Below are 27,457 nucleotides of genomic sequence, written 5' to 3' on the forward strand. Positions count from 1 at the left end.
GTCAAATGTGAATGCATATCACCCAGTTGGTGCTACATTGTCTAGGGCAGGGGTGTCCAAAATTTTGGCAGGAGGGCCACATCATCTCTCTGACACTGTGTTGGGGGCCGGGGAAAAAAAGAATTAATTTACATTTAAAATTTGAATAAATTTACATAAGTTTACATAAATGAATATATTAAATATGAACTTATATGAATGAATGAAGGTCTTGAAATAGCTCGAAGCCTATAAAAGGCCTTGCACAATGCAAGCCCGGCCTTTCCTTTGCTGCTGCTACTGCATCACAGACCTGAAACAGCAAGCAGTGGAGGAAGCCCTCATCCCACAGCTCACGCAAGAGGTCAAACAGTTGCTCTCATGCTGAGAGCAGTTGTGTCAGGCCAGTGCAGGCTCCAGCAGATCTCCAGAGGACCAGAGTCTCATTGGAGACTGGGGGCTCCCTGAGGTCTGCATTGAGAGGCCTCGAGGGCTGCAAGTGGCCCCAGAGCTGGGGTTTGGGCACCCCTGGTTAAGGGTAATCTCTCTTCCCAGTCAGTATCACTCAGTTCTCCATTTCTTGTCAATCTCTGAATTTGTCATAATTACACTGAAAACACAATTTGCTTCCTCAGTGTTCTGTGGTTGGACTTTTGTGTGATCTTTTCAAATTCTTTTCTTCAGCTGTAGTGCAGAAAGCTCACATGTCTCTATAATGACACCATTTCTAAGATATCTCTACTGTGAGCCTTGCCAACAACGGGAACATGCTGAATTACGAATGGGTCTGCTTCGAGTCTGCCTTCAGCCGTTTGGGCACAAGAACAAAGAAAAGCCCTCTGTCCTTGAGTGTTATCTCCTTCAGCTCTTCTGTGACTTGGTTCCACATTGTCAGGTGGGATTTATGTCTAGTCTGTCTGTAAATGCACACAGTTAAGGAGCTTTTGTTGGTACAGGTGCAGGGAGGAAGGGAGAAAGAAGTAATGCATAGACCAACAGTTTCCAAACTGGAGACCACTGTGTCTGGGAAAAGCCCTCCCCCTCCCAAAAGGCACTTAGCATTCTGCCATGTCACCACTTATTTTCCAAGCCAGTTGCTGCACAGGGACACTCTGGGCAGTTGCGTGTATTGCCCTGTATCCCAGCAGGCTCTGCAGCAGGATGTCAAGCAAACACAATTGCCCAGAGCGTCCCTGTGCAGCAATCAGCTTGTAAAATAAGCTGTGACATGGCAGAATGGTATGTGCTGCTCACAGGGTGGGGGTGGGGGGCTTTTTCCAGCTCGCAGGCCGGGGTTTGGAGAGCCCTAGTGTAGACCACAGAGGATATCCAGAACTGAAGTAAAAAGGTGTTTCATAGTCCTGTGTGGTATGTATTCCCCAAGTCTGATGTGTGCCAACATAGGATATTTACTATGTTGAGCTCTCCCCCCACAACCAAAAAGAGGGTCAAAGATTGCAAATTAATACCACACTTAGCAGAGATGAGAGAGTTGGTGATTGGATGCAACAGAGGACAGGACTCCTGTTCCTTTAAAAGTGTGTGGAATAGCAAACTTCTGTACAAATGGCTTTCTCACACCTCTAGCACTATGACACAGCAAACTGCATCTACCAGCATGCCCTCTTCTCACTTTACCTTTCAAGCCCTTCATGGTTTGGGTTTTAGAGTACATGAAAACATCTTCTCCAATATGTGCTTACTTGAGGTAATCTTTGGAGGATTTTAAGTGACTCCTGCCATTTAGGATGATGCAAATGAAGACTTGGACGAGGGCTTTCTCGATGTTCACACCCTGTTTGTGGAACAGGGACAGCTGTTTCCCTTGGACAGCTTGTCTGGTGTCTGCTTTGGCATCTTTTGATGTAGATAAGTGTTGTGGGAGGTTTGGGTGTGTGTAGGAGTCTCCAACAGAGCAAAATCAAACGGCAGCACAACAGAAACTCGAGGCTGATGTCCAAGGCAATCTCTCAGAAGGCAAAGAAGCACTTGACACGAGAGGTAGGTTCCATCACCAAGATATATTATATACAAGGATATTTACAGCAACACTGGTCAGTCATACAGCAACACACATATACGGCATCCTGATTCCTATTCCTTAACACTCACCACCCTACACGCTCACCCTCACTCACCGAGGAGTGTTTGTCTGCGGCCTTGGTATATGCACAAGGCACACCCACAATCAGCTGCACAGAGTCAGCAATCAGGAACAGCTGCTGCCTGTTACGTGCTACAAACAGACTATAAACCATAGTGTTTGTTGCATTCCCTCCTGTGCACAGGACCTGAGTGATTTCCTGGGTTCAGACCTCAACAATAAGGACTTTTATATTATCCTAAACCAGTGGTTTGTGCACAATGGCACCTTAGGGCACTGAAGCACACTCACAGGAGCGCCATGAGATGTCCCTGGTCTATCCTCCAACAGTTCTGCTGGGTGCTGCTATCTTGGATCTCACATGATTTGGGTCTTTTGAGATTTTGTGAGATCCAGGATGGTGGCACCTGACTAAGCTGGGAAGAAGACACTGCAGGGGTACCATGTCCCCGGCAAGTTTGGGAACTCTATCCTAGACTTTTAATTGTTCTTATGCTGTTTTCTTTCTGCTGCTCTTTCTTTGCATGGTTTTTATTGTCGTTTTTGTCGTTAACTTTGTAGGCCTCTTAAAAAAATGCTTTTATTCATCAGCAGCATATGAATTCTTGAAATAAATAAGAAAATACAATATAAATACTATTAAAAATACAGGAACTCTGTCATCTACTGCATCTGGTTACAATACATGAGATTATCAGTCCACATATTTCTAGGGTCACAGTTTTGTTTTTTTGCTTAAGACATTCCTTCTCTGTGAGCAGGTGGCTCTTGGCCTTTCTCCAGATTATCTTTAGGATTGTGGAGCATCACTTTTGGAGCTCGTGGAGGCCTGGAGTATTTGCTCTGCAAAAAGCAGCTTGCTGTGTGTGCCAGCTTTTTCCACCACTTATTGTTATACTCTCTAACTGCTTACCTTGAAACACTGGCCACAAGCATTCTCATGAAGGAATGGCTCCATTTCCATTATTATTTGCTGCTTTCATTTTCCCCTATACACTCTTGTGGAGACTTATGGAAGAGAGTGGGAGGCGGTTTGCAGGATGTCCTGGCTTCTCCTCATTAGGAGATTCTCATGTGTGAACCTCCCTCTCCAGTTTGTTTGGAATGTATTGTTGGAGGACAACCACGTCATCATAATGATCTTGTTTATAATGGTAAATAATTAAATGACAGGACAGATTGATGTAATGGTTGACTACTCACCCCCCCAGCTTTTAATGGTAACCTACCAAAACTATAAAATCACTTGACATTTTCCCCCCTGCCTAGGAGCAAAAGTTCTAAGGAAGGAAGTCTTGTGAATGATAATGAAGTTAAGCCATTTCTTCCCAAGGTTGCATATTAAGGTCTGATTCACATATGAAGGACACTACTTGATTATGTGCTTAGGAATCTTGAAACTGACACTACTGAAAAGCATTCTGTGAAAGTTCTGTGTCTCTTATTTGATCTATGTTGGCTCACTCTCACTCTCAGGCCCATTATTGCCTGATGCTCTTGATAGTAGGTGAACCTATATGCAAAAATACACTCTCAATCTTGGTTTTTTTCTCTCTCTTCCTTTTGCAGATAAAAGATCTGCCACAAATCACAGAAACTCTGCTTTTTCTGAAGGAGTTATTCCAGAGTCTGCTGCGCTACCCTCTTTTTTGGAAAGTCCAGTTACACCAACTCTGTCTGCAGTTTTTGTGCTTCTGTGAGGTTTGCCTGCATGCCACAGGGGAATGCTCATCTTTAATTTGCTTAATGGAGGAAAATATTGAGTGCTTGAAAGAGGTAGGCTGTGAACAGATAATTTTCTCATGTACCTTAAATACTTGACTCGGTCGCTACCAAACTCATTTTACTTGAAGACATTTGTGCCCTAGAATATATCTGGTCTATGTTCATGTATAGCTGTAGCAGGCATGAAGAAATGAAAGGATTCTTGATGGTGTCTGTTGACCTCATGGTTAACGTGAGAACCTTTGTCCCATTATTAAATTCACATTCATCATGTGAATAGGAAGTGTCTTAAAAACAGAGAATACATAGATGCTTCCATTAATTGGGAGTTTTTGGGTGTTTACTAAAGTCCTTCAAGACTGTACCACTTCAGAATGCAAGAAGAGAATTGTATGATTGACTATTCTTCTGTATCAAAGACTTTTCATTTGAATGAGACCAGCAATAGATGGTCTCTAGTCACATTAGTTTTATATATACAGGGAGGGTTTTTTTTTTAATGTTTGGAAGCATTCCGCTGTCACACCCATAAACTCTTATCAGTTGTTCCCAAACTGGTAGGTTGTGACCCACCAGCCAAGAGAGCACTTCTCCCTGCCTTTTTAAGGAGTGGGGAGGGGGGGAAGGCAGCAGCGTGATCCCCAGGATTACACTGCTGCTGGGGATGGGAAGGAGTTTTTTTTAATTACCTGCAACCAGCGCTGCAGTCCTGGGGGGGTCCGGGGAGCTCTTTGCAGGGCTCTCTATGCCTTTAAAAGTCTTTAAAAAAAAAAAACAGGCACTTTGGGTTTTGTCAAGAAAACAGGAAGTGCCCTTTTTACTCTCCATAGGGCACAATCCTAACCAGGTCTACTCAGAAGTAAGTCCTATTTTGTTCAATGGGGCTTACTCTCAGGAAAGTGTGGTTAGAAAGTGTGGGCCTTAGGGCCCAATCCTATCCAATTTTCCAGCACTGATGCAGTCATGCCAATAGGGCATGTGCCTGCATTCTGTGATAGGGGTAGTCACAGAGGCCTCCTCAAGGTTAGGGAACATTTGTTCCCTTACTAAGGGAGCTACATTGAGGCTTCATCAGCACTGGAAAGTTGAATAGGATTGGGCCCTTAGACTTTTACAGGCACAGGAAGCCCCGCAGGGAGCTTCCTGGACTTCCTAGGACTGCAGCAGTGGCTGCAGGTAAGTAAAAAAGCACCCCTCCCATCCCCAGCAGCAGTGCAATCCTGATGATCACACTGCTGTCTTCCCCGCTCCCTGCAACAGCTTACAGTGCTCCCAACTCCCTTGTAGAAGTTTGGGAAGCAATGCTGTATTCCATAATTGTACACTTCAGAATGGATGCACTGTGTCTCATTTCTGAACATTTAGATTGGCATTTATGCCTAGGATTTTACTCTCCTGCAGTAAACTAGAGAAAACTGCTGCAGTCCAGGCGTTGGTAAAACTAAATTTGCTTGCTTCAGTACTGCAAAGATGCATGAATGATTGTAATAGGACTGGTTTGATCCTTCCCAGGTCCCATGAAAGGAATCACAGAATGGCTCCTTCCCATGACATCATTGTTACCTCTCACAGAAGTAATAATGATAGTATTATTATTACAGGTTGGGCATCCCTTATCCGGAATTCCGAAATATGGAGTATTCCAAAATATAGAATGCCAACATGACTCTACATTTTTGCCTAAAGGAATAAAATCATAAACTGTGTTTCATGTACAAAATTATTTAAAATATTGTATAAAATTACCTTCATGCTATGTGTGTAAGGCTGCAGTTTTCACACTCTCCGGGAGTTTGAAACCTGCAGTAAGTCTTGGCGGGGGTGGGGGGGGAGGCAGCAGGGGAAGGGGGAAGGCATCCCCAGGATCGCGTCGCTCAGGGGGCTGGCTGCAGGGACTGGGATGTGCTCACCAGTCCCTGCAGCAGCCATCCCTGTGTGTGGGGAGCCCTGCGCGGGCGCCTGCAAGGCGCCCCAGGTCAGGGAAAGGTAGAGTGGGGCGATCTGCTCTGCCTCCGCAAAAGCAGAAGTGGAGTGTGATCGCCCCACTCTCCCTTTCTCTGACCTGGGGAGCCCTGCAGGTGCTCGCTCAGGGCTCCCCGCACACAGGGACGGCTGCTGCAGGGACTGGTGAGTGCACCCCAGTCCCTGTAGCCCCGTCAGAAGAGAAAGCAGAGCGATCCTTCTCCGCTTCCGGTTTTGTGGAGTGGGGCGCAATCGCTCTGCTTTCACTTTTCCTGACCTGGGGAGCCCTGCTGAAGGTTGCGCAGGGCTCCCTGCACTCCTGGGAGGCTGCAGGAGGCTTGGTCCAGTGCACCCAAGCCCCTGCAGCCCCCCTGAGCGGCGCGATCCTGTGGATCATGCTGCTGCCTTCCCCATCTCCTGGCTGCCCTCACCCCTTAAGAGGGCAGAGGCCAGGACCCACAGGATGGGGGGTCAAGATGCCCCAGTTGGAATACCACTGGTATAAGGGGTATATGAAACATAAATGAATTTTGTTTTTCAACATGGGCCCCCTCAACTCTCATTATGTATATGCAAATATTTCAGAATACAGAAAAATCTGATATCCAAAACACTTCTGGTCTCAAGCATTTTGGGTAAGGGATGCCGAACCTGTACATCCCAACCTATTATAAATAAAAAAGTTGCATTGCCAGCTTCTCACACGAGACTTCAGATATCCAGTGTTCCCAAAGCAATGCGAGGAGAGGTCAGCTATGGCATTTCTCAGTTCTCACATCTCTGAGTTACACTGGAAAAGGCTCTAGTTTGTTTCTTTTAGGGACCAAGCTTGGACTTACCCAGTATATTCAACATGCTGTATTTTGGAAAAACAAGGATGCGAAATATTGTCACGATTCTTTGCTTTTCCACAAGCTGTTGTCAATGAAGAGATTTCAACTTGATTATCTTTCCTTCTTCTGCAGGGCTTTCCATTTGAGATGGCTATAATTGAATTAGGTTTGCTCTTGTTGCAAACTCCAGCTAGTCAGCAAAGTCCCATCTTAAACTTTGGTAAGGTTTTGTTGTAGAAATATCTGTGTTCAAGTTGTTTGCTTTCATGTCATCTTTTTGTTCATCCAGAGACTTTAGCTGATGTCTATAAGTTCTATTCCCCATTTTCATTGCATTGGAAATAGTAATCAGAATGTAAATTAGGAGGAGTTTTTTCCCTTTATCTTCTATTGTATCCTTGGCATAGGTGTGTTGGAGCAAGTCTTCACTAGATACAATCCTAACCCACTTTCTAGCACTGTCATAAGGGCAATGCAGCTCTGAGATAAGGGAACAAACATTCCCTTTCTTTGAGGAGGCCTCTGTGAGTGCCTCCCAACTGCAGGATACACCACACATCCAATTGGGACAGCTATGCCACAGCTGGAAAGTTGGTTAGGATTTTGGCCAAAGCTGGACACTTTCGTCTTGCAATTTCCGTTAAATTGGCCTCTTGGGATTTGGAAGGTTGAGTCTTGGTATTAATGTTTTTTACTGCTTTATCTGCAACTTTAGGATTCAGTTTTGAGCTTTGAGGTTCCATACCTAAAAGCTGCCTTGATTTGACTTGGTGAATGTGTTTGGCTCACTTTCTTTGCGGGAGGGGAGGGGGGTCAGGAAGAAATTTCTCTTTCCACCCTAAGTCAGATTGGCCAACAGCCTTGGCAGGACGCTTTCTGCTGTGCAGCTTGCCTTTCTTTGTGTTTCTACCACCTACAGGATCCAATCTTCCCTATTTCTCTCCTGCCCTATTTTACATTCTGCTGCCTGCCTTATTTTTTTCAAATATAATCCTATTTCTTTAATTTTAATTTTTCATCACAATCTTTACCGCTCTTTTCTTTTTTAATCATAACTTTCTGTTTCTTACATGCAAATGTATTCCTTCTCTGGCTGCTGATGACCTTTCATCTTTGTCTGGTGCTGTTTCTTAACTTTGCAACACTTTACCTGACAATATTCATTTAATTGATTCTTTCCTCTTTATTTCACTTAGGGTGGAATCCTAACCCCTTATGTCAGTGCTTTCCAGCACTGGCATAGCAGTGCCAGTGGGACATGTGCTGCATCCTGCAGTTGGGTGTCACTCACTGAGTCCTCCTCAAAGTAAGGGAATGCTGGAAAGCACTGACATAAGGGGTTAGGATTGCGCCCATAGTCTCTAATTGTGTTTGGCCTTTTTTTGCCAGTGTTTTATTTTCATTTATTTTCTTCTTCATTTACATTGTAAACCCCTTGGTTAGTTCCTATCTATTAATGTATATTGTACAGTGCCTAGTTTCTTTTTTTGGACCTTCCCAAATCATTTGTGTGCAGAGGATCAGTGGGAAAGTGCAAGGCCCTGAATTTGTATAAGGCCCTATAAGCAGAGAGTTGATCTTTTGGGGTCTTCTCACTTTGAATGATATAGTAATTGTAGCACAAAGTCAAGGTTTATAGTGGGGCTACCAATTATCATAACTGTTGAACACTTGTGGGACCTATTCCTATTTACCAAACATGTGGAGGTTAGAAGCGGGGTCAACCAACATGATTCCATTCCCCTTCCTCACTTTTCATTCTATGTGGGGATGTTACATGAGAAGGGGGCTAGTATAGTTCAAGTACTACAGAGAGAAGCTTAATATCACTTTGCTGCACCCAATTACCATGTGATGTAGAGGCATCGATTGCCAAATAACTGAATGTTGTACATATGTGCTCCAAACTAGAATGTTATCACATTCTGGTGGGCAATTCTTTGTTTTGGACAGTAGATTTTATCACAGTGCAGGACTACTGCCTTTCTCATAACACATTACCTAGAATGTTTTCATTCCAGGTGCAATTTTGCTTTTACCCCACTAGCCATCAAGCTGCTTTCCTATCCAGAAACCAAGACAACTCTCCCCACAGCCCTCATCCTGGTGATGCCTGCACTACAGATCTTATCTTCCACAACGATTGAGAACTGTGTGTCTGAGGATGATGGTGGCATCACTAGGCAACAGTTGGCCATAAATCTTCTGGAAATTATACAGCAGGAAGAACTGAAAGTGAAAAAGGAATCGGTGATGTTTCCATTCAGATTTTATCGGTTTTTTGGTGGGAAGCATATAGTACAGTGCTTCCCAAACTCCTAGAAGGGAGTTGGGAACACCCTAAGGGCCAAATCCTATCTAGTTTTCCAGCTCTGGTGCAGCTGTGCCAGTGAGGCATGCACTACATCCTGTAGTAGGGGAATAGTCACTGAGGCCTCCTCCAGGTAAGGGAACATTTGTTCTCTTTCCTCAGTGCTCTATTGTGTTTGCACTGACACTGGAAAGTTGGATAGGACTGGGTCCAAGGTGTGTGTGTGTGGGGGGAGGGGCTATGGCAGCAATGCAATCTCGAGGATCATGCTGCTGCTGGAGATGGGAGGAGGGTTTTTACTTACTGGGACCCAGCGCCAGAGTCCTGGGGATCTGGGAAGCCCTCTGCAGGGCTCTCTGTGTCTTCAAACATATAAAAAAGGGGAGGAAAAAGAGCGGACACTTCTGGTTTCATGGCAAAAACATGAAGTTCCTTTTCTTCTCCTTTTTTTAGATGTTAGGAGATGCGGGGAGCTCTGTGGAGGCTCTCTGGGTCCCCCAGGACTCAGTCGCTGGCTGCCAGTAAATAAAAAATATATCTCCCGTGATCCTAGGCATTGTGTTGCTGTCTTACCTCCTCCCTGCTCTTTAAAGGGGCAGGAACAAGTGCTTCCCTGGCTAGTGGGTTGTGACCCATCAGTTTGGGAGCTAATATAGTGTATATATCGCTCTGATCTTTTGGTTTGTGTTAATGAAGCATGTTCCATCTCACCCCATCCAAACCTAGCACTGTAAGAGTGAGAGCCAGAATGAAATCTGAATTAGAGCATGGATGATTGATGTGTTGAGAGGGTAGACCACATCCTGTTTAACTCTGTGACTGAGCATGTGTGTTAGCTGTTAGCAAAGCTGAAGTGTGCTATTAAGTGCTTCAGTCCACATGAGACTGACAGCTACAATGTACTCTTCAAAGTAGCATAGTGGCAAAGAGACAGAACTCTTACAGCCCAGTTCATTTCTTGTCTCTGCTATTATTGGACTACAGCAGTACTGCTCTTGATTCTGTCATTATGGCAGCTTGGAGTGGTAGAGAATCAGGGCCTTAACTATGATTGCTCTTAAGCTCTTCCACCTGAAGGTGTTAGAAAACCTATGTCTCTGTTGAGTTTTGGAAAGAGTTTAAAACTTTCCCCCTGTGTCTCAGTGATTTTTCTGGTTTTGCAGCTGGTTCTTGGATCTTGGCTTATTTTTGGTTGAGATTGCTTTGAAGTGGTTTTATCATTTTTGTATGTTTTCCTGTTAACAGCTTTGAGTTCATGGGAATGCAGTCTACAAATTCTTTTGTAGGTTGATGGGTTAAGATTAAATGATGGGTTTAAAAAAGCTGTTTCTCACATTGAACTGAGAAAAGCAACAAGATTCTTAAGAGCAACTCTTAAGAAAGATGTCTCCTAATCCTATACAGATTTACTTGTAAGTAAGATTTGATCAACACATACAGCAGAAATGAGATAGTAGAATGGACTGTATTACTTCAGGTTGCAGATAGAGATGCCGCTGTTAAATTGCCCTCTATATAAAAATACTCCCTGAAAGTAAAGACCAGTACATTAGGGAGAATGTTTCTAGCCTAGAGCACTTGCTATTGTGCTACTTTTCTGTTCACAGAGGGTTTTTAGTCATAGGAAGTTGCTTTATACTGAATCAGACCATTGGTCCATCTATGTTAGTATTGTCGGCACAGTGGTTCCAGAAAGGACTTTTCCTCTGCCCTACCTTGGAGATACTGGGGGTTGAAGCAAGGTCCTTCTACATGCAAAGCAGATGTTTTTCTTACTGAGCTACTACCCCTCTCTTGATGTAGAGAGCAGTCAAAAATGTGACTTCCCCACCCCTGCAGTCTGGTAGAGTATTTCTACCTCCTCATTCTGTAGCGTGGGTAGACCGGGCCTCAGTCTTACTTTAAAAATTATTTTCAAATAGGTGTGACCTCAGACTGTAATCTCATGCACACTTCCTTGAGAGTAGGTTCCACTGAACAGAGAGAGACTTAGGGTGCAATCCTAACCCCTTATGTCAGTGCTTTCCAGCACTGGCATAGTGGTGCTAATGGGACATGTGCTGCATCCTGCAGTTGGGTGGCACTCACAGAGGCCTTCTCAAAGTAAGGGAATGTTTGTTCCCTTACCTCAGAGCTGCATTACCCTTATGTCAGTGCTGGAAAACACTGACATAAGGAGTTAGGATTGTGCCCTTACTCTCTAGGAAACATATGAAGACTTGGGTTGTCATGCTGCAAATACAAGCATCTCTACCATCATACCTTTTGATAAGAATAGCACTGATCTATTACAGCACTCATCATCCTGGTGTGATTGATATCCATTTTAACCCATGGGAGCAGTGCATTTTGGGCTACTGCAGTCCCCATTTCCTAATTGCTAGGAATGTCTCTAAGTAGGGCTGTTTAACATCTTCAGTAGGGCTGTTTCACACCGCACTCAGCTTCCGGAATTGTTTTCCTTGTGCAATCCCAAGGTACTATTGTATTTGGAAGTAACTTCTGTTGAAGTTGGTGGCACTTATCTCCAAAGGCCTTCTGTTTAAACTCCACCTACTGCCCCTTCTTTAAAATAGAATGGCAGTTTCCTATTTCTAGAATGTAGCTGCTTGGAGAACAGTGGCTTTTATTTTAAGGGAAATTGTGATATGCTGAAGCTATTTTGAAAATCTTAACAACCATACATCCTTCTGACCATCTTTAATGGCACAGAAAACACTTGTCTTGCAGGACTGGATTCCTGCGAGATAGGTCCTTAAAATCTTCTATGTTTCCATATTAGGAAGCAGAATGAAAACAGTTGAAGATAGTAAGAGCCCTCTGGGAGCAGTGAAGGGGAAGCGTTTACATTTAAGCAATTCCATCAGTCAAAGTGGCAACTTTGCAGGTGGCTGGATCTTAATTTTCTAGGTGCAATAATTGAAAGCAATAAATGGGGGGCTAACAATCTAAAATATTCTTCTACATGAAATGGCTTTTTAAAAGGTCATTTAGAGTACAGGAGTATTATACTCCCCATTATCCAAAATGAATTTACATTACATTGAGCAATGTAATTAAAACGGGTGTGTGCCATTCAGTGGAACTGCTTTGGCTGCTCATTCAAACACCACTTGGCAGATCTGAACCCTGAGAACAAAATTGTCTTCTGTCATTAAGGCCCAATTTATATGTTACCTTAGAGCCAAACTAGGCAAAACAAGGAATGCATCATTGCATTTCATCTTTTCAACTTAAAAAAAAAAAAAAGACAGTCACTGATGGGACCCCCCCCCCCAGTCTGGATCAGAACCACATTGGGAGTATGTGTTAAACTTTCCCCCAAAGCTGTCTTCCAGGTGAAAATCATGCATCCCTGAAGCTTCTACTTTCTTATGGAAGAAAAAAAAAAGGCACTTATATGGCTTTTCTCCTGGGGCAAATAGCATCTTTTTGTAACCACATATTTATGTGAAGAGGATCCCAGGGATAAGCAAGAGGGAGGAAGTTCCTGCATGAGTCTTGTGCAGTGGTTCCTTCTCTCTTCCCCCCCCCTCCGCCCCCCCAAACAGTTTGCTTGGTCTGAGAGATCCTCTGAATGCAGTTGACCCGAGGACCAAGCCAAGGCAGCCAGTGGCAGTGTGCTCTGACTGCCCACCTACAATGCTGCCACCTCCCCGGTAGATAGGTGGAGGGAATGCCAGAAAGGGTTGGAGGAGGTACAAGGAAGCTGCAGGGGAGAGGGGAAAGCTGTGACGGGTCCATACACATGCAGGACCTAAAAACATAAAGTGCCGAGGATCTGGTACAACCTCATGCCAGCTATACTGCTGTGGTTCTGATCCAGATCAGACATACCTTGGCAGGGCTGCAGTTAGGTTGGGGTTAGTCGATCCACCTAGAGTACTGCTTCATTCCTTCTAGAACAGGGGTGTCAAACTCGTTTCATTCAGAGGGCCGGACTGCATTCATCATGCCTGCTGAGGGCCGGAGGTGATGTCATTAGGCAGGAAGTGATGTCATTAAACAGGTCACAACCAAAAGTAAGCACTTTTTTTCTCACTTAAGAACTCATTAGCTGCAAAAGACAGAAGAGAAAATACACAAATCTTGATCATATTTCAAGATATGGGAGTGCCCAATTTTCATGTGGGATGTTCTTTCAGCAGTAACACCTCAGCAGCTGAAAGCCTGAGAGCCGGATAAAAAGCTTCCATGGGCCGCCTCTGGCCCCCGGGCCTTAAGTTTGACACCCCTGTTCTAGAACGTCTGAGGAAATTGGCTTTTTAATAATTTGTGATATGACAACCCATATTTAAACAATGTGAACTTGTTTGACAGGAACAACTGCAGTTTAAAAAAGTAAATCTGTGTTGGTCTTCTCTGTCCTACCCACCTGGAACTCAGAAGGAGCTCTGCTCCTTCAAGATTTTCCCTGGCTTAGGGTGATTTTTCATTATCACAACAATCATTCTTTTGCTTGCTTAGTGATCTTGAATGAACATCTTACATTAGCCATTAGGGCGATGAGTAGAGCAAGGTGCTTAAAAGTGGACAGAGAAAAGTCTATGTATGGAAACAGCTTACAAGCCAAAATATATTACTCCTCCTTCCCTTGGGTTGTTAGGAGTGCTACTTTAAAAAATCTCTCTTCTGGGAACGGAATATAATTACAGTACTCTCTATATTAAAGAAGTGGAGAAAATTTTAGCATAGCAGAAACCTCACAGTTCTTGGAGCTTGGAAGCTGGTCATAACTTTTCCAACAGAACTCTCTCATGCTTTCCTACAATGATTAGCATTTTGGGAAGTAGAAGGGGATTGTAATATTGTAATCACAGCCAGTGGTATAACTAGGATTCGCATCACCTGGTGCAGGAGGCTGGCGCGTCACCCCATGTAGTGGGCGGGGCAATGCCCCAGGTGGGCGTGGTGATGTACCATCACCCCGCCCCAACTGGTTTTCTGGCTGCACCTTTTGTTAGAACACAGATATTTCAATGTGGTTTGTTTCTTTGCATTCTGCATGAAATTGCGCATTGATTGATATATAACATGATGGTCTTATTCCTCCAAATTCTGATTTTAGTGATTTTGAAAACTTGTAGAGTCTCACACACACACACCCCGTGTCAACTTACTAACAACTTATTGCAGCAGTTCTCAAACTTTTAGCACTGGGACCCACTTTTTAAAATGGCAATCTGTCCAGGACCCATTGGAAGTGATGTCATGGCCAGAAGTGACATCATCAAGCAATTAAAATAAATAATTAAATTAAAATAAAATAATTAAATAAGGGGGAGCCAGCCCTGTTCCACCAAGTGAATTTTCTCTGTGTCTGCCTGCAATAACACCCCCCCCAAAAAGAATCAGTGAGATTTCCAGCCCTCCCCAGTGCCCAGTTTAAAGTTCTTCTATTTCAAGCATATCAAGATAAAGACCCACCTGGCTTTACAAGTGCAAAATAGAAAACATTCCCCCTACCAGTTGAAGCCTCTTATTTTTGTCCTTTTTTGTTGGGGGGGGGGGGGCTGCCTTCTGGATCATTTGTTGTGCTCCAGTTCCATCGGGCCCATCCAGTTCCATCAGGCCCATCTTGGTGTCCTCACATTCCCCTTTGCCTGTCCTGATCAGAAGCCAAGGCATGTCTGCCTACTTGCAAGTAAACGTGACTGTGTGGCTTAGTTTCGCTTTCCATAGGGCTCAATACACTTGCAGTTGGGAGGGAGGAACTTTATTTGAAGGGAAAAGCTTTTATAGCCATAGGATGGTGTCGTATTATTCTTCATGTGTATTTTAGGCAAATAACTGAGGAACAATTTATATTGAATTTTCATTTTAAATTAGAGGCCCGTATTTGAAAGTTGAGTGGATAAAAAACTTAATCTGGCCTTTCATAATTCTTTTCATAATTCTGCCTTTCTTTTTTGGTTTCCATCAGACCTCCTGTGAGCCCTTCTTCCCCATTACCGGTTCTTATGGTTTCTTGCATACCACCTGGAAGATCCTTGTGTCCACGAGGGAGAAGTCTTCCATGTCTGACTGGTTGTCTTCTATGAAATCCATGCTCCCTGTTACAACTCAAGTCCCTATCCATGTTTTCCTTCTGCTTGCCTACTTGCTTGTTCACGAAAATGGGGCTGGTCTTCGTAGCGTACTGGCTGCCACTACAGAAATAGCCAAAGCAGATTCATCCCAGGTAAGAATAACTATAAATACAGATTTAGGGGCCTGCAGCCAACTTTGGCTGAGTGGTTAGAAATTGACCTCTTTGTGTACTTCTGCACTGAAACTCCTAGTTCACCTCATTCCACTCCCTGCTCTTTCACTTTGCAGCCTCAAGGCTGGCTTCCTAAAGCTTTAAATGAGACTGTTGCCTCAGGTTGCAGAGGCTACTTTTGCCTCCTCATCCTGCTGCCCAGCCACTCATACAGTCTTTGTTCTGTTGCCACTGAAGAGAGGAGGCGCTCTAGCTCAGCTCTGTGGGCAGCATTCTTTTCTCCAGCATGACCGTATCTCCAGCCCCCCCCCCCATCTTGAAAGTTGGTGCAGGAGAACGTAGTTGTGCGAATTTTGCCTGGCTGCTAACTAGGAATGCCATCACTGCACCTTTAGGTAAGGGAATGGGGGGTGGAAGTGCCAGAGGACTAGATGAGCAGTGTTTTGGTGCCTTACTTTGGGCACCAAGATACCTAGGGCTGTGCTTGGTCAGATTCCTTCTGGTTTTCTTCTCTTTCTTTTGTTCTGCAGGTCCACTCCGTTCCGTTTTCCTGTTTTGGGTTCAGAAATTATCACGTCCATATTTATATTCACATTTACTTTATTGGGATAACTAGCATAATTTCTTTTCACATTTGATTCAAGTAGTGTTCCTATTCCTCTAGGCGTGATTCCCTCCGTGTGTGTGTGTGTGTGAGAGAGAGAGAGAGAGAGAGAGAGAGAGAGAGAGAAATTCTATGCATACTTTTCTGGGAATTCTGAGTAGACATGCATAAGGTTACACTACCAGACTTCAGATAGCTGTGTAAGTGCAAATTAAAAACCTAGCTTACTCCTCTTTCATCCAAAAGGTAGTCATCCCTGAACCTCCATGCATGGAAGGGAGATGCTCCTACAAAACAGTGTCCTTTTGCAATACCAGCAGATGCAACTGAAGCAAGGAAAATAGGGCTGAAGGCTTGTTGAAGGCCTCGTACTGTACTATATTGTACTGTACTGTACTAAAAGAAGATGCACCTTTACCCAAAGCTTTGCCCCCCCCAACAGTGTGTCTTGTGAATTATACAACATCTGGTAACTTTATTTATTGTTTATTCAGTCTTTCACTCAATTGCTTAGATCAGGGTTTTTCAAACTGGGGTGTCATGACACCCCAGCCTATGGGCCCTGGCCTCTACCCCCTTAAGGGGTGGGAGCAGCCAGGACGCAGGGAGGAGGCAGTGGTGTGATCCCCAGGATTGTGCTGCTCAGGGGGCTGTAGGGGCTTGGCTGTACTTACCAGAGCCTCCTGCAGCCTCCCAGGTGTGCAGGGAGCCCTGCGCGACTGTCTGCAGGACTTCCAAATGCTTTAGAAGTGAAAGTGGAGTGATCGCACTCCACTTCTGCTAAACCGGGAGTGGAGCGCGATCGCTCCACTTTCACCTACGCAGCTTTAGGGAGCCCTGCAGACGCTTGCGCAGGGCTCCCTGCACCCCCAGGTGGTTGCAGGAGGCTCTGGTAAGTGCACCCAAACCCTTGCAGTGCCCTGAGCAGTGCAAACCTGGGGATCATGGTGCTGCCTTCCCCCTGACCCCGCTGCCTTGCTCCCGCAAGGTCTTATAGCGGTTTTCAAACTCCCAGCAACTTTGAAAACCGCTGGCTTAGATTGCTGTGCATGGCAAACCTCCCAGAAAGGCCACCTATTTATTTATTTCATTGTGCTCAAAAGCACAGTCTTTGAATATCTTAATTTGTACAGGAAAGGGTAGAGTACATACTCCAGTGGCAACCCAGCCAGCTGCCCTTAAATGAGGGAAAGAAGTTAATGAACATTCTTCCTCTTTTTTTTTTTTTTTGGTCTTTAGACTTCTGAAAGCAGCTCTAGGCTTTTTCTGAAATCTTTCTTCCTTGGCTAGTCTCTGTTTCTGCTCTGTTTCTACTAGCTTCCTAAGCAGCCTGGGAGCCTATTCATGCCCCCTTCCTATGCATGAATAGGCTCCCCAACATGCAATATTCACAGTTCTTGGATGGAGGGGTGGTTTGAACCCGTGGGCCTCTTGCCTCATGATTCCTTCCTTCTTGATCAGCTGCCATAAAAACATGGCGACTTGACTGCATTCATGGCCAGGCTGCTGTTCCCTCTGCAGTTCACCTTAGATATCACCCCCGTGACATCCCTCTTTTCCTGGCATTGACCCTGTTCCTGACCTTGGAGCAGTTGAGGGGGTACTCCTTGAAGCACCACACTATGACAAACATCTTTCTGTTTTCTTGGCTGTTTCTACTTTGTTTTCATAACACTTTTCAAAGTAATAAAAGAAGAGCTGGTAGTCTGATGGGCAGTCACATCAAGATCAGTTTGATGGTGGCTGTCTCACCAGAATAGCTTCTTGTGTAGGCAAGCCGTGTTTTTATAAGCATGTGTGAATCTGCCCTCAAGCCTCGCTGTTGGTTGGAGGTATTAAAATGTCATAATGTTCACATTGATTAAAATGCACAAAACTGTCTGACGTGGCAAATACTTTACAATGGGGAGGATAACACAAAGGTGTGAAATATTTTGCATTTATATGCTGGTGACATTGAAATGCCATGAAACACTTTATTACTGTTCCTTTAAAACATTGGTCACTGTAAAATCATTGAAGGATACAGAACAGTGCTCTTCTAATGGCTATTTATGTACCAGAAAGTACAACAGCGATGTAGTAAAAACAAAACACTTCTTTGGAAATCCTATAGACGATCACTGTATTTAATTTCCTTGTGTGTCTCTTTGTTTTTAGTGAGATCCACTCAAAATGCAAAAAAGGCCAAAACAATGATAGCTAGAAAATCGCTCCATATAGTTTGCAGCTCTCAGTGGGAACAGCTGTCTGCAGATGGTTTGTTCGGGTTGCTTTTATTGTATTAATTGAAAACAGATAAATGGGAACTACTTTACAAGAAATGGGGAGCTTGGGAATTTTCTTTTAAACCTCAAATGGCTTGGGTTGTCTTTGTTTGAGGTCTTCCGTTTGGAATAAAAAACAAATTTGCTTCCTTGGCTAGGTAATGGGGGAAAGGGGGGGATTGGAACCATAGAGAGCCTGGTGCCAGTGGTGGTCTGCTGTAAATTATTTGCATAGTCATGGATCAGGATATGGGTTAACCCCAGGTCAACCACATTGCCTGCTACAAAAATGCATTTTGGATCTATAAACCTCAGGTATTTGAGTTGTTGGGAAGTTTAATGGTTGCATTTATTATTAGCAGAAGGGCCCCAGATTTTGTAGCAACTTTTCTTTAGATCTGCATACATGGCTTACGGTAGAATATTGAAAATGTTGAGAATTAAGTAGATTAGAAATATTGAGAATTAAACAGATTTTTCTCCTAAGTAAAATTCAGGCAGGAGTTCTTAATTGTGAAGGCAGTAAACAGTCTGTATGTGAAACTGGTGATTTGGAGAACAACAGGCAATAATTAGAAGAGTGTAAATTGTAACTGAAGTACTGAAAACAAGGACATTTTTTTTGCAAGGACAGGCTATTGCGAGCAATTTGGTAGTTACTTTACAATGTCAGAGCCCTGAGACTTGGAGAGGTGGAGTAGCATTGTGGCTAAGCTGCCTTTGAATCTTGTCTCTGCCATGAACTCATTAGGTGGCTTGTGGCAAGTCCTTCTGTCTCAGCCTCAGCTTCCCAGTTGCGGCATGGAGATAATAATACTACGAGTCCCACCCTGCAATATGGGGATAATAATACTAAGAGCCCAATCCTGTTCTTCCCCCCCTTGCATCTATGTAGCGGTGCCAAAATCCTGCATCCTGCTGCTGCATCCTGTGAGAGGTGAGGGGGTGGCGCCAGTTGAGGAGATCTCTTCTGATTGTTCCCTTACCCAGAGGTAAGCCTCTGAGGTGCAGAGGGGTCTACTTGGACCTGTGTGGACCTGCACCACAGGATCATATCTAGGAAGGAGGTTATGATTCAGCAGCGGATCTGCTGTGCTCTCCTCTGCCCCTGTTACTGCCCTGTTCCACCCTCCCGCCACCCCTCCTGCCTTCCCCCACCACATTACCTTTGGTGACAGACAGATCAGGATCCACTGGCATGAGCTGACCAACTCCAACTTTTCTGCCAGTGTTCTGGCAGCACGCTACTGAACATGCTGCTGGAGTGCCTTTTATGAGTGGCGCTGACTGCTTTATGGCAGTGCCAGTGGAAGAGGTTCTCCGTCATTGGCCAGCCCCTTTTGGATTGGGCCATTACTCACTTTACAGGTTTGTTGTAGGGACAACATCAAGGTAATTCATGAAGCATTTTTCACACTCAAAGTGCTAAATAAATGTGAAATGTTATTTTTTTAATAAGCTGCACACTGGAACTAAGTTTCGTTTAAATCTCTGGAGCTCAGCATTCACATAAATGCGGCTTAAAATTGAGTCGCATTAGGAATAATCGTTGTGGGAAATATATTTATTAACAAGACATTTTCACTATTTGGCAGATGAAAAATCAAGCATCCTAATTTATACATTGTTACTTGGGATGATCTTGAGATACTGAAAGTATCGTGGTAGGACTCCAGAGTCGTGTCTTGTTACTGTGATAAAAGTTAAATTTTCTACTAGAATCTCTATTGGGATCTATATGAGGCTGTGCCCATGTGAGTTAGGAATGCCTCCGTATACCCTGAAACCCAAACCAGGCAATTTTTCACTCCCTGTAATTGAGTCATGTTGAGCCTGCTAATGGGAGCCATAAACAGTTACTTTTTTGTTCTAGTTAATGGTAAAATTTGAAATGCTTTTCTGCAAAGAATGTGAAGCATCTAACTCTTGGTGTCTTCTTTCTAGCCAACATAATAAAGCAATTGTGGCGCTGGCAATACGGTGTAATTTTGAAGGCTGTCTTTTAAGACCTTGAAATGAGCAGATTCCTCTCCGTCAGGAATGGATGCAAGTCCTGTCATTCTCCTGAGCCTTGTTGCCTTGTGCCTTGAATGTATTGCACAGTAGGTGATATGAAGACACTGCGTTCATCTGGGGAGGGCTAGGGCCCTTGGCACCTGATCGCTAGGTGTGCACAAGCCTTGCACTGTGGGAGAGAAACCATCAATTTCATCCCTGAGTTTTGATTTCAGAATGTAATGAATGCAGATATGATGCCTTTTTTGGTTCCCAAAAGGGAAGACAGAATGGAAAGCTTGCTACCTGGCATATTCAGACAGATTTTTTTTTTCCAGTATTCTTTGCTTTTACGTTTAACTGTTTATGGCAAAACTGAAATTTTGGGGATTTTTTGTAGCTATGTTGCTGTGTGTTAAATTTCTGTACTGATCCAGCACATGGGTGATTTCTTGATCTGTGAACTAAAGTCACAACCAGGATATCAGACATGTATCTTTTAGAGTCCAGGATGCTGCAGGAGAAGAGGAAGCAGCAAAATAATACAGTGGGCCCTCGGTATCCATGGGGGATCCATTCTATGACATCCCACGGATACTGAAATCTGCAGATGCTGGAATTCGTGGGGGGCCTGGCACAGCACCTCAATTACATTAGGGCTGCACTGGCCCCTCTGGGGGCTGTACCGGGCCTGCAGCCCACTCCCTGCCTCCTCAGAACACCCCTCTGGCACGTCTGCAAACTGGAATTGTTTCTGGTTGCATCAGAGAGGTGTTCTGAGGCTGGAGAAGGCCTGTGGAATGGGCTGCGGGCCTCCATGCACCTCAGAACATCTTCTAGTCATTACCAGAAGTGATTTCCAGTGATGTCTTGGAGGCCCTCTGATGTGGATGGTAGAATCTGCAGATGCCGAGTCTGTGGACACCGAAGGAGCACTATACATGTGAAGCTCTGTGCACACTACAAAAGCGCTACGTAGATGCATATTATTACAATTCTGCAGTATTTTTACCATATTTGCACAGCATCCCTTGAAGAGTAGGTCACCATTATTCCCATTAAATAGATGAGGTATTAATGTTCAGTAATTTGCCCAAGGCCATATAGGGAGTTCATATTAGAAGTGGGACTTGAACCTGTGTTTCCCCACATGCATCTGTCACTGAGCTGAGTAGGAGGTAACTTGTACCCAAAGCGAGAGAGCGTACATGCTTACTCTGTGATAAAGCTATTTAAATGAATATGTGAGGGATGGCCCTTATTGGAAGAGGAGAGAGGTGGTGGCCTGGAACACTGTCCAGAAGCATAGGAATCCTTGAGTGCATATGGAAGTAGCTTGGCTTAGACAAAATCACTGCAGAGGCCACATTGCCTTGTTCTGTTTCTAAAAGACTTTAATACAGTTTTCCTAATCGTATGAATTGTCCCATTGTGCAAAAACAACAACAACAAAAAACTGTTGTTATGCTGTGTGTGAATCCAACCGTGCTGTAAGAGGAAAAAATTAAATCGTTTGACTGAGAGGTCATTTGTGCATTGTAGCACAAGATCTATTACCATTATTAGAGGATTATGAGTCTTTGGAGAATATTCCCCTTTTTATGGCGTATATCAACTTCGGGAATAAAATATTTGGCTGGTAAATGACACCCTTCTGGGGAATTCATCTCAAGAAGTATTATTGTTTGTACTTTTGCTTTTTAAAAAATCCTACGGATAAAACAAAATGTGATCTTGTTCAGGTAAAAGTCTGAGTATTTAAAAAGTCAATAAAACTTAGTTGGTTGTCTGAAAGGTACCTTAAGCCATGATGACAGTACTGTAAATCTTCTGGTCTTGGGAACCAGGGTGTGGTGGTTTTGTAGTGAGTGAATATAGGATTTCAGTACTCATTTTTTGGTAGTTTTGTTGCTAGAAGTTCAGAAGTTGAAAGTGGAGCATATCAAGTGTGACACAGATCAGAGAGTAGCAATAGATTGTGTTGATGCTATAATGAATAAATAAATCTTTGTTGACTGGAGAAGATACTGAAAACTCAATGATGGGTACTCTGTAGCTGAGTAGCAACAGGGCAGCTTATTGTTCTAGAACAGGGCTCTCCAGAATCCAGCCCATGGGCCAGATCTGGGCATGCACGACTGGCCAGTATGAAAGTTGGGGGCAATCTGTAGTGTGAATGGGAGGCCCCCAGGCAGAACGGTAAGCTCCGTCTGCGTTGGGAATGGCTTTACTGGCGCAAGGCAATCTCCAATTTGGAGGCCGCTGTTCTAGAATATGCACTCTTTACTGGATGTGTTAAAGTACTAAGCAAGGTGAATAATAGGTATTTTCTGCTTTTGCAGTCTTCTTTGGGTGATTTGTAATGTAGACTCTTTGGACTATATCCCACATATCAAATGCAAAAGCAGTTGTTCTGCTAGCTGGGGAAGGAACATCACATGCAGCAAAATACCAGGACCTGAGTGCTGGGAGTACCAGATGTACTGGCATCAGAACAGCTTAAGAGAGCATGTCTGGATTCCCGCAACAAATGAGTAATATACACTGATTGTAATTAAAAAAAAGAAGCGGGCAAAAATCCTGAAGGACTATATTTGTCTACCTTTATTAAATATTTTAAATAGAAACACTATTTAAAAACAAGTGCACTGGTATTTGGTTTTTTTTTTTAAATATACTTAATATGTAATTATTTGGTGAAAGCTCTACCTCTGTTTAAACATACTGAGACAAGCCTGGCATTTATATGTTTTGTGTTTAATCATTAGCACCAACAGAAGCGTTTAAATTTTGAGACAGGCGACGAGAAAGAAATTCATTACATTTCTTTGTCCGAACCAGCTGAAAGGTTTTTAAAGCAGGCTACTGGTTCTGCGGCTGAACGAATGCCAAGCTGAAAGCAGGTCATAAATGTGCTGAAAAGTTGTATTTGATGAAAGTATCATATTTTCATACCAGCTAATAATCTGAAGGCATGTTAGTTCTGTTTGCAAGACCAACATGTTAAGATTTGACATCGTTGTGAAATGCAGATTCTAGTTTTGGGTTTTTTTAAAGACAAATTGGTAAACCCTTTGTCAGGCACCTAATGGAGAGGGTTGACCTAATGCTGAATCTTTGGGGATGGTGAGGGATTGAAAATGCTGTGTTGCTAAGCAACGCGTTCAGTGGATTTCTGAGTGTGCTCATATGCACTGAGAGTTAATGAATCTGGAGGGTGATTGCTGGAAAACTGTTGAAAAAACAGATGCTCACTTAGCATTGGCAAGAACCTCGCTTTGCTTTATTTACGTTTTAGGTTAGGAGGCGGCTTTTATTCCTTTTTTTTTTTAGAAAAGCTATTATCTTTGAACAAAATAACATGAAAACATTTATATTTTGCGGTAATAAGTAGATGCCTATAAGATAAATATATCTATAAGCCCTGTAAAAGTTGGTGTGTGTACATGCATGTATATACACATACATACATACATCTGTGTGTATATATATCATGTACTTATGTATATATATGTTCATGAGTCATGTGAGCAAACACACAATTGTATATGCTTGTTCATCACTGACCATAGCCCTGGTGTAGACATTGGTACGTATTTTAAATATTTTTATCTTGCCAATGAGTCGCTCTCCTTTCTGTGGACAAGAGTAAAGTTTAGCAGAGAATCAAGCTTTGTCTTTGGCAAGATGGATGAGTTTTCCTAAGCATGGAAAGTCATACACCAGTAGTTCTCAAACTTTTAGCACCGGGACCCACTTTTTAGAATGAACACCTATTAGAACCCAACAGAAGTGATGTCATGACCAGAAGTGCCATCATCAAGCAGGAAAATTTTTAACAATCCTGGGCTGCAATCCTATCCACTCTTGTCCAGGAGTAAGTTCCATTTACTATCATTGTTAAAAGTATATACAACCTGCAAATGTACAGCTCTGTAACATTTCCCCAATGCAGTCACATGCCATGGTAGCATCAAGTCTAATATATGAATAATAAAATATTGAAATAAATGGGAACCCACCTGAAATTGGTTTGCGACCCACCTAGTGGGTCCCAACCCACAGTTTGAGAAATACTGTTGTACACTCTAAACTTTCCACCAAAATTGTAAGCTTCTGTGATCAAAGGAATTCAGATTTTTTCTCTTCTAAAAACAGAGCAGAGAAATATCACTTTTAAAAAAGTTCCTTAGTTTTAAGGGAATATTATAGTTTTGAAGCCAACATTTTCTCAGCTAAGATATTGTGAAATACGTGACAGTAAGACTAGTAAGTACTTTTTCAGGCGTTCCTATCTAAACTGTAATTTTAATGTATTTTTTAATGTTTGAAGTAATCTTTGCTACTCTTGCCAAGGTAGACATCATGGGAACACTGCCTAAACCTTTGAAACCATCCAGCATTTGAGTGTTTGGTTTCTGTTTAAGGTTACATTAATTTCAGTAAAATATTTATCATGTGAAAGTTTTTCAAGATAAAAAATTACGTTCCTTAAATAATTCTAAATTTCTAATGTGATTATAGATGATCTGTTTTTTATGTCTGTTAAGACATACATAAAAAGTGTTTAAACAAACCTCTCTTTTCCCAAAATTAAAAGAATTCAGGGGTCTTTCTGCCTGGGATTACATCTCAGCTCTTCTCTTCTGCACTTAAACTGGACTTTGTTCAGCCTAATGAGTCGCAGCTTCATTCTGCCCCAATTGGATATAGCCCATCAGGTGGAAAGGAAATGAGATGATTATATGGGGAAAATCTGGCCAATATCTAGTCTCGGATCTTCATGGTGGAAGATTCATTCTGCGTCTGAACCTGCTTATCTGATGCCTGTTTGGCCCTACTGTCCACACCTTCCTGGATTTGGTCCATAGGGAGCTTAATCCTTTTTCCAACTGATTATTTGGTTTTATAATGTCCTAGGGATGCTTTAATCATTTCTCTGAGTTATTGCACAGATTCTGACTTCTTTCGAGCCTATGGTCTTAGTAACTCAGAGAGAGTAAGTTGTTTGTGCACCAGAAACAATGAAGTTTCTAGAAATCCACCCACTTTTGTACACCCACCCAGTGCACAAAAAGTGGACCGACCGTTTTGCCTCTAACAAATGTTGGCCTCTAACTCACCTGTTATGCCATCAAGAATAACTTTTTTTTTGTATTCGCCAGTAATGTAAGAACTATATGAAGAAAGTAATACTGTATAAATGGAAACATTTTCATGCAGAGCATGTATTCTATTATTAATTTATGACCTTTTCCCATAACCTCTTATATTCAGTCAGTAGAAATGAATAAGCTCTGAGATGCCATAATTTGGTTTGGGAAATTGGACTGAAATCTGTTCTTGCAAGAGCTGTATGCTTTGTCAAATATTTGAGTGTGCTCTGCTTTTATGGAGACATTGGTGGTGGGGTTTATGCATTGTAGGGTTGTACCTTACCTGTATGTGGAAACTGCAAAAGAGATGTGAATAATTCCAGTCAGGAAAAAGCTAATTGTCCTTTGTTGCTCACCAAAAGCTCTAAGGTGGCATTTTCATTTTAGAGAAATCCACATTTAAAAGGGTGTCATAGTTTTGTTACTACATTTGTCATTCATTACACAAAACTGCAGTGAATTGAATACAATGCTGTATAAGGATGAGAATTAGATATGTAGAATGCTGAAGCGCTGAACAGTTTGAATGTTTGCAGCAGAATGTTTGCAGGAGCATCAGTCAGCTACTTAGCATCCAACGAGAGAAAAGCTTTAATAATAAGGCCAACCCCCCCCCCCCTTTCAAGAGATGACAGTTCTGCCCAGTTGGGGTAATCAATTCTATTTCTGCAGACTATTGTTCACCATACAAATAATTTTTGTTGCATCAAGCAATTTGTTTTCAAAGGAAAAGTACACACTCTGATAAATAAAGCAAAAGTTGGTGACCACGAACTTATTCACAGCTCCAACAAAACCTAAAGGTGCACTCTTGTGTCCATCAGGACTAAATCCCATTGAACTCACTGTGATTTACTGTCTGGATGATCATTCATCACATCCCCCCCCCCTTTCTTGTCCTCCTATTATCTCTCCATTGCTGGTGTTGAGATTTTATATATCACGGGGACTGGATCATGTTGCTGCTTGTTTAAAAACAAATGTTATGTATGCTGACATTTAATCAACATGAATGCCAAAACTAACTGTGGTGTCCTATCATAATGAGGTTAGAAGCCAGAATTCTGTAATGCTCTTAGAAGTTATTTAATTTCCTGTCGCACCCAGGAACTGAAATAAAATTTCAGAAAGGTTCAAAAATTGAGCTGTCTCTGAAAGAATTTAGTGTTAGGGCTCCACTGTCTAGTCTCTCTGCCTGTGTGCCCACAGACTAATAAGTGTGGGATTTGGTTTGAATTTATTCTCTGGTCTCCAGCCAGCATGTCCAAACTCGGGGATCATTGAATACATTCTAAAGTTACAGTAATTGTGGTGGAATTGGATTCCAATTTGGGTGGAATCCAAAGCCAAAAACAAAAGAACTGATCCTCATTTAGGAAGCAAATAGTAAAACTGGAGTGGAAAACTTTATAATATTCCACTGGCAAATTTAATGAATGGAAGTTTTGAAATGACAAGAGCCTTCAAATAACTTTTGCCACAACAGACACAGAACTGAACTTCGGATGTCAAAAAATAGCGCACATTCCTTGTTCACTATTTTTTGTTATAACTTATTTTTTACTGGAAGATTTTGAGAATGTAACAAAAAAATAAAGATGATGTTTATCATTGCTTCTTGTGTCATTTATTGTATCAGTAACACAGGAGTCTGTACTGTATGTGGATTTCATTTATTTTAGGTGCCAAATCTGATTCCGGTCCTGATGTTTAAATTGGGAAGACCACTGGAGCCTGCACTGTATAAGGATATCTTGTATACTTTGCCTGCTTTGGGTGTGCACAAGGTCAGTATGAACATTTAACTTCTCTACAATATTATTGTTATTTTTTTAAATCTGGTTGGTTTAAACACCTGTAACAATGATTTTTTTTTTGTTGGTGGATTAATCCCATTAAGTTCAGTGGGGCTTACTCCCAGGAAAGTGTGTTTATAGGTTTGCAGCCTACAACATTTTTATTATGCAGGTAACCCAATCCTACCCAGCCTCTCCCATGTTGAGGCAGCGGCCCTACAGGCTGATGTAGCGGTACAGACTACAGTGCATCTTATGGGAGAAGTTGCAATGCTGGAGGTCTCCTTGGGGTAAGCCCTACGTGCTGCAGTGAGACAACCCAGACCTGCACCTGCTAAATAGCTGGCACATGCCCGAGTTGCCTTGTGTCAGTGTTTCTGGCCCAGGAAGGGTGATAGGATGCAGCATGCACCACTGCCTGTGATCCTGGCCCCCTCCTGGGCCTGATCTGCCCACACCTGCCCCCATTGCCACCTTCCCTTGCCCCATCACACTCTCAGTGAAGCCCCATGACCCCAAGTGG

General features: G+C 42.9%; 1 protein-coding gene across 2 annotated transcripts in view; it reads left to right on the forward strand.

Moving 5' to 3' along the window:
• FOCAD (focadhesin) overlaps window positions 1-27,457 on the forward strand; it is a 148,784-nt gene that overhangs the window by 19,746 nt on the left and 101,581 nt on the right. For both annotated transcript variants that reach the window (XM_066613797.1, XM_066613796.1), the window contains exons 7-12: window positions 664-874; window positions 3,653-3,859; window positions 6,736-6,823; window positions 8,651-8,853; window positions 14,838-15,095; window positions 26,821-26,925. In XM_066613797.1, coding sequence (XP_066469894.1) covers window positions 664-874; window positions 3,653-3,859; window positions 6,736-6,823; window positions 8,651-8,853; window positions 14,838-15,095; window positions 26,821-26,925 — 1,072 coding nt within the window. The remainder of the gene's footprint in view (window positions 1-663; window positions 875-3,652; window positions 3,860-6,735; window positions 6,824-8,650; window positions 8,854-14,837; window positions 15,096-26,820; window positions 26,926-27,457) is intronic.

This window comes from Tiliqua scincoides, chromosome 2, assembly GCF_035046505.1.
Source record: "Tiliqua scincoides isolate rTilSci1 chromosome 2, rTilSci1.hap2, whole genome shotgun sequence".
Lineage (NCBI taxonomy): Eukaryota > Metazoa > Chordata > Lepidosauria > Squamata > Scincidae > Tiliqua > Tiliqua scincoides.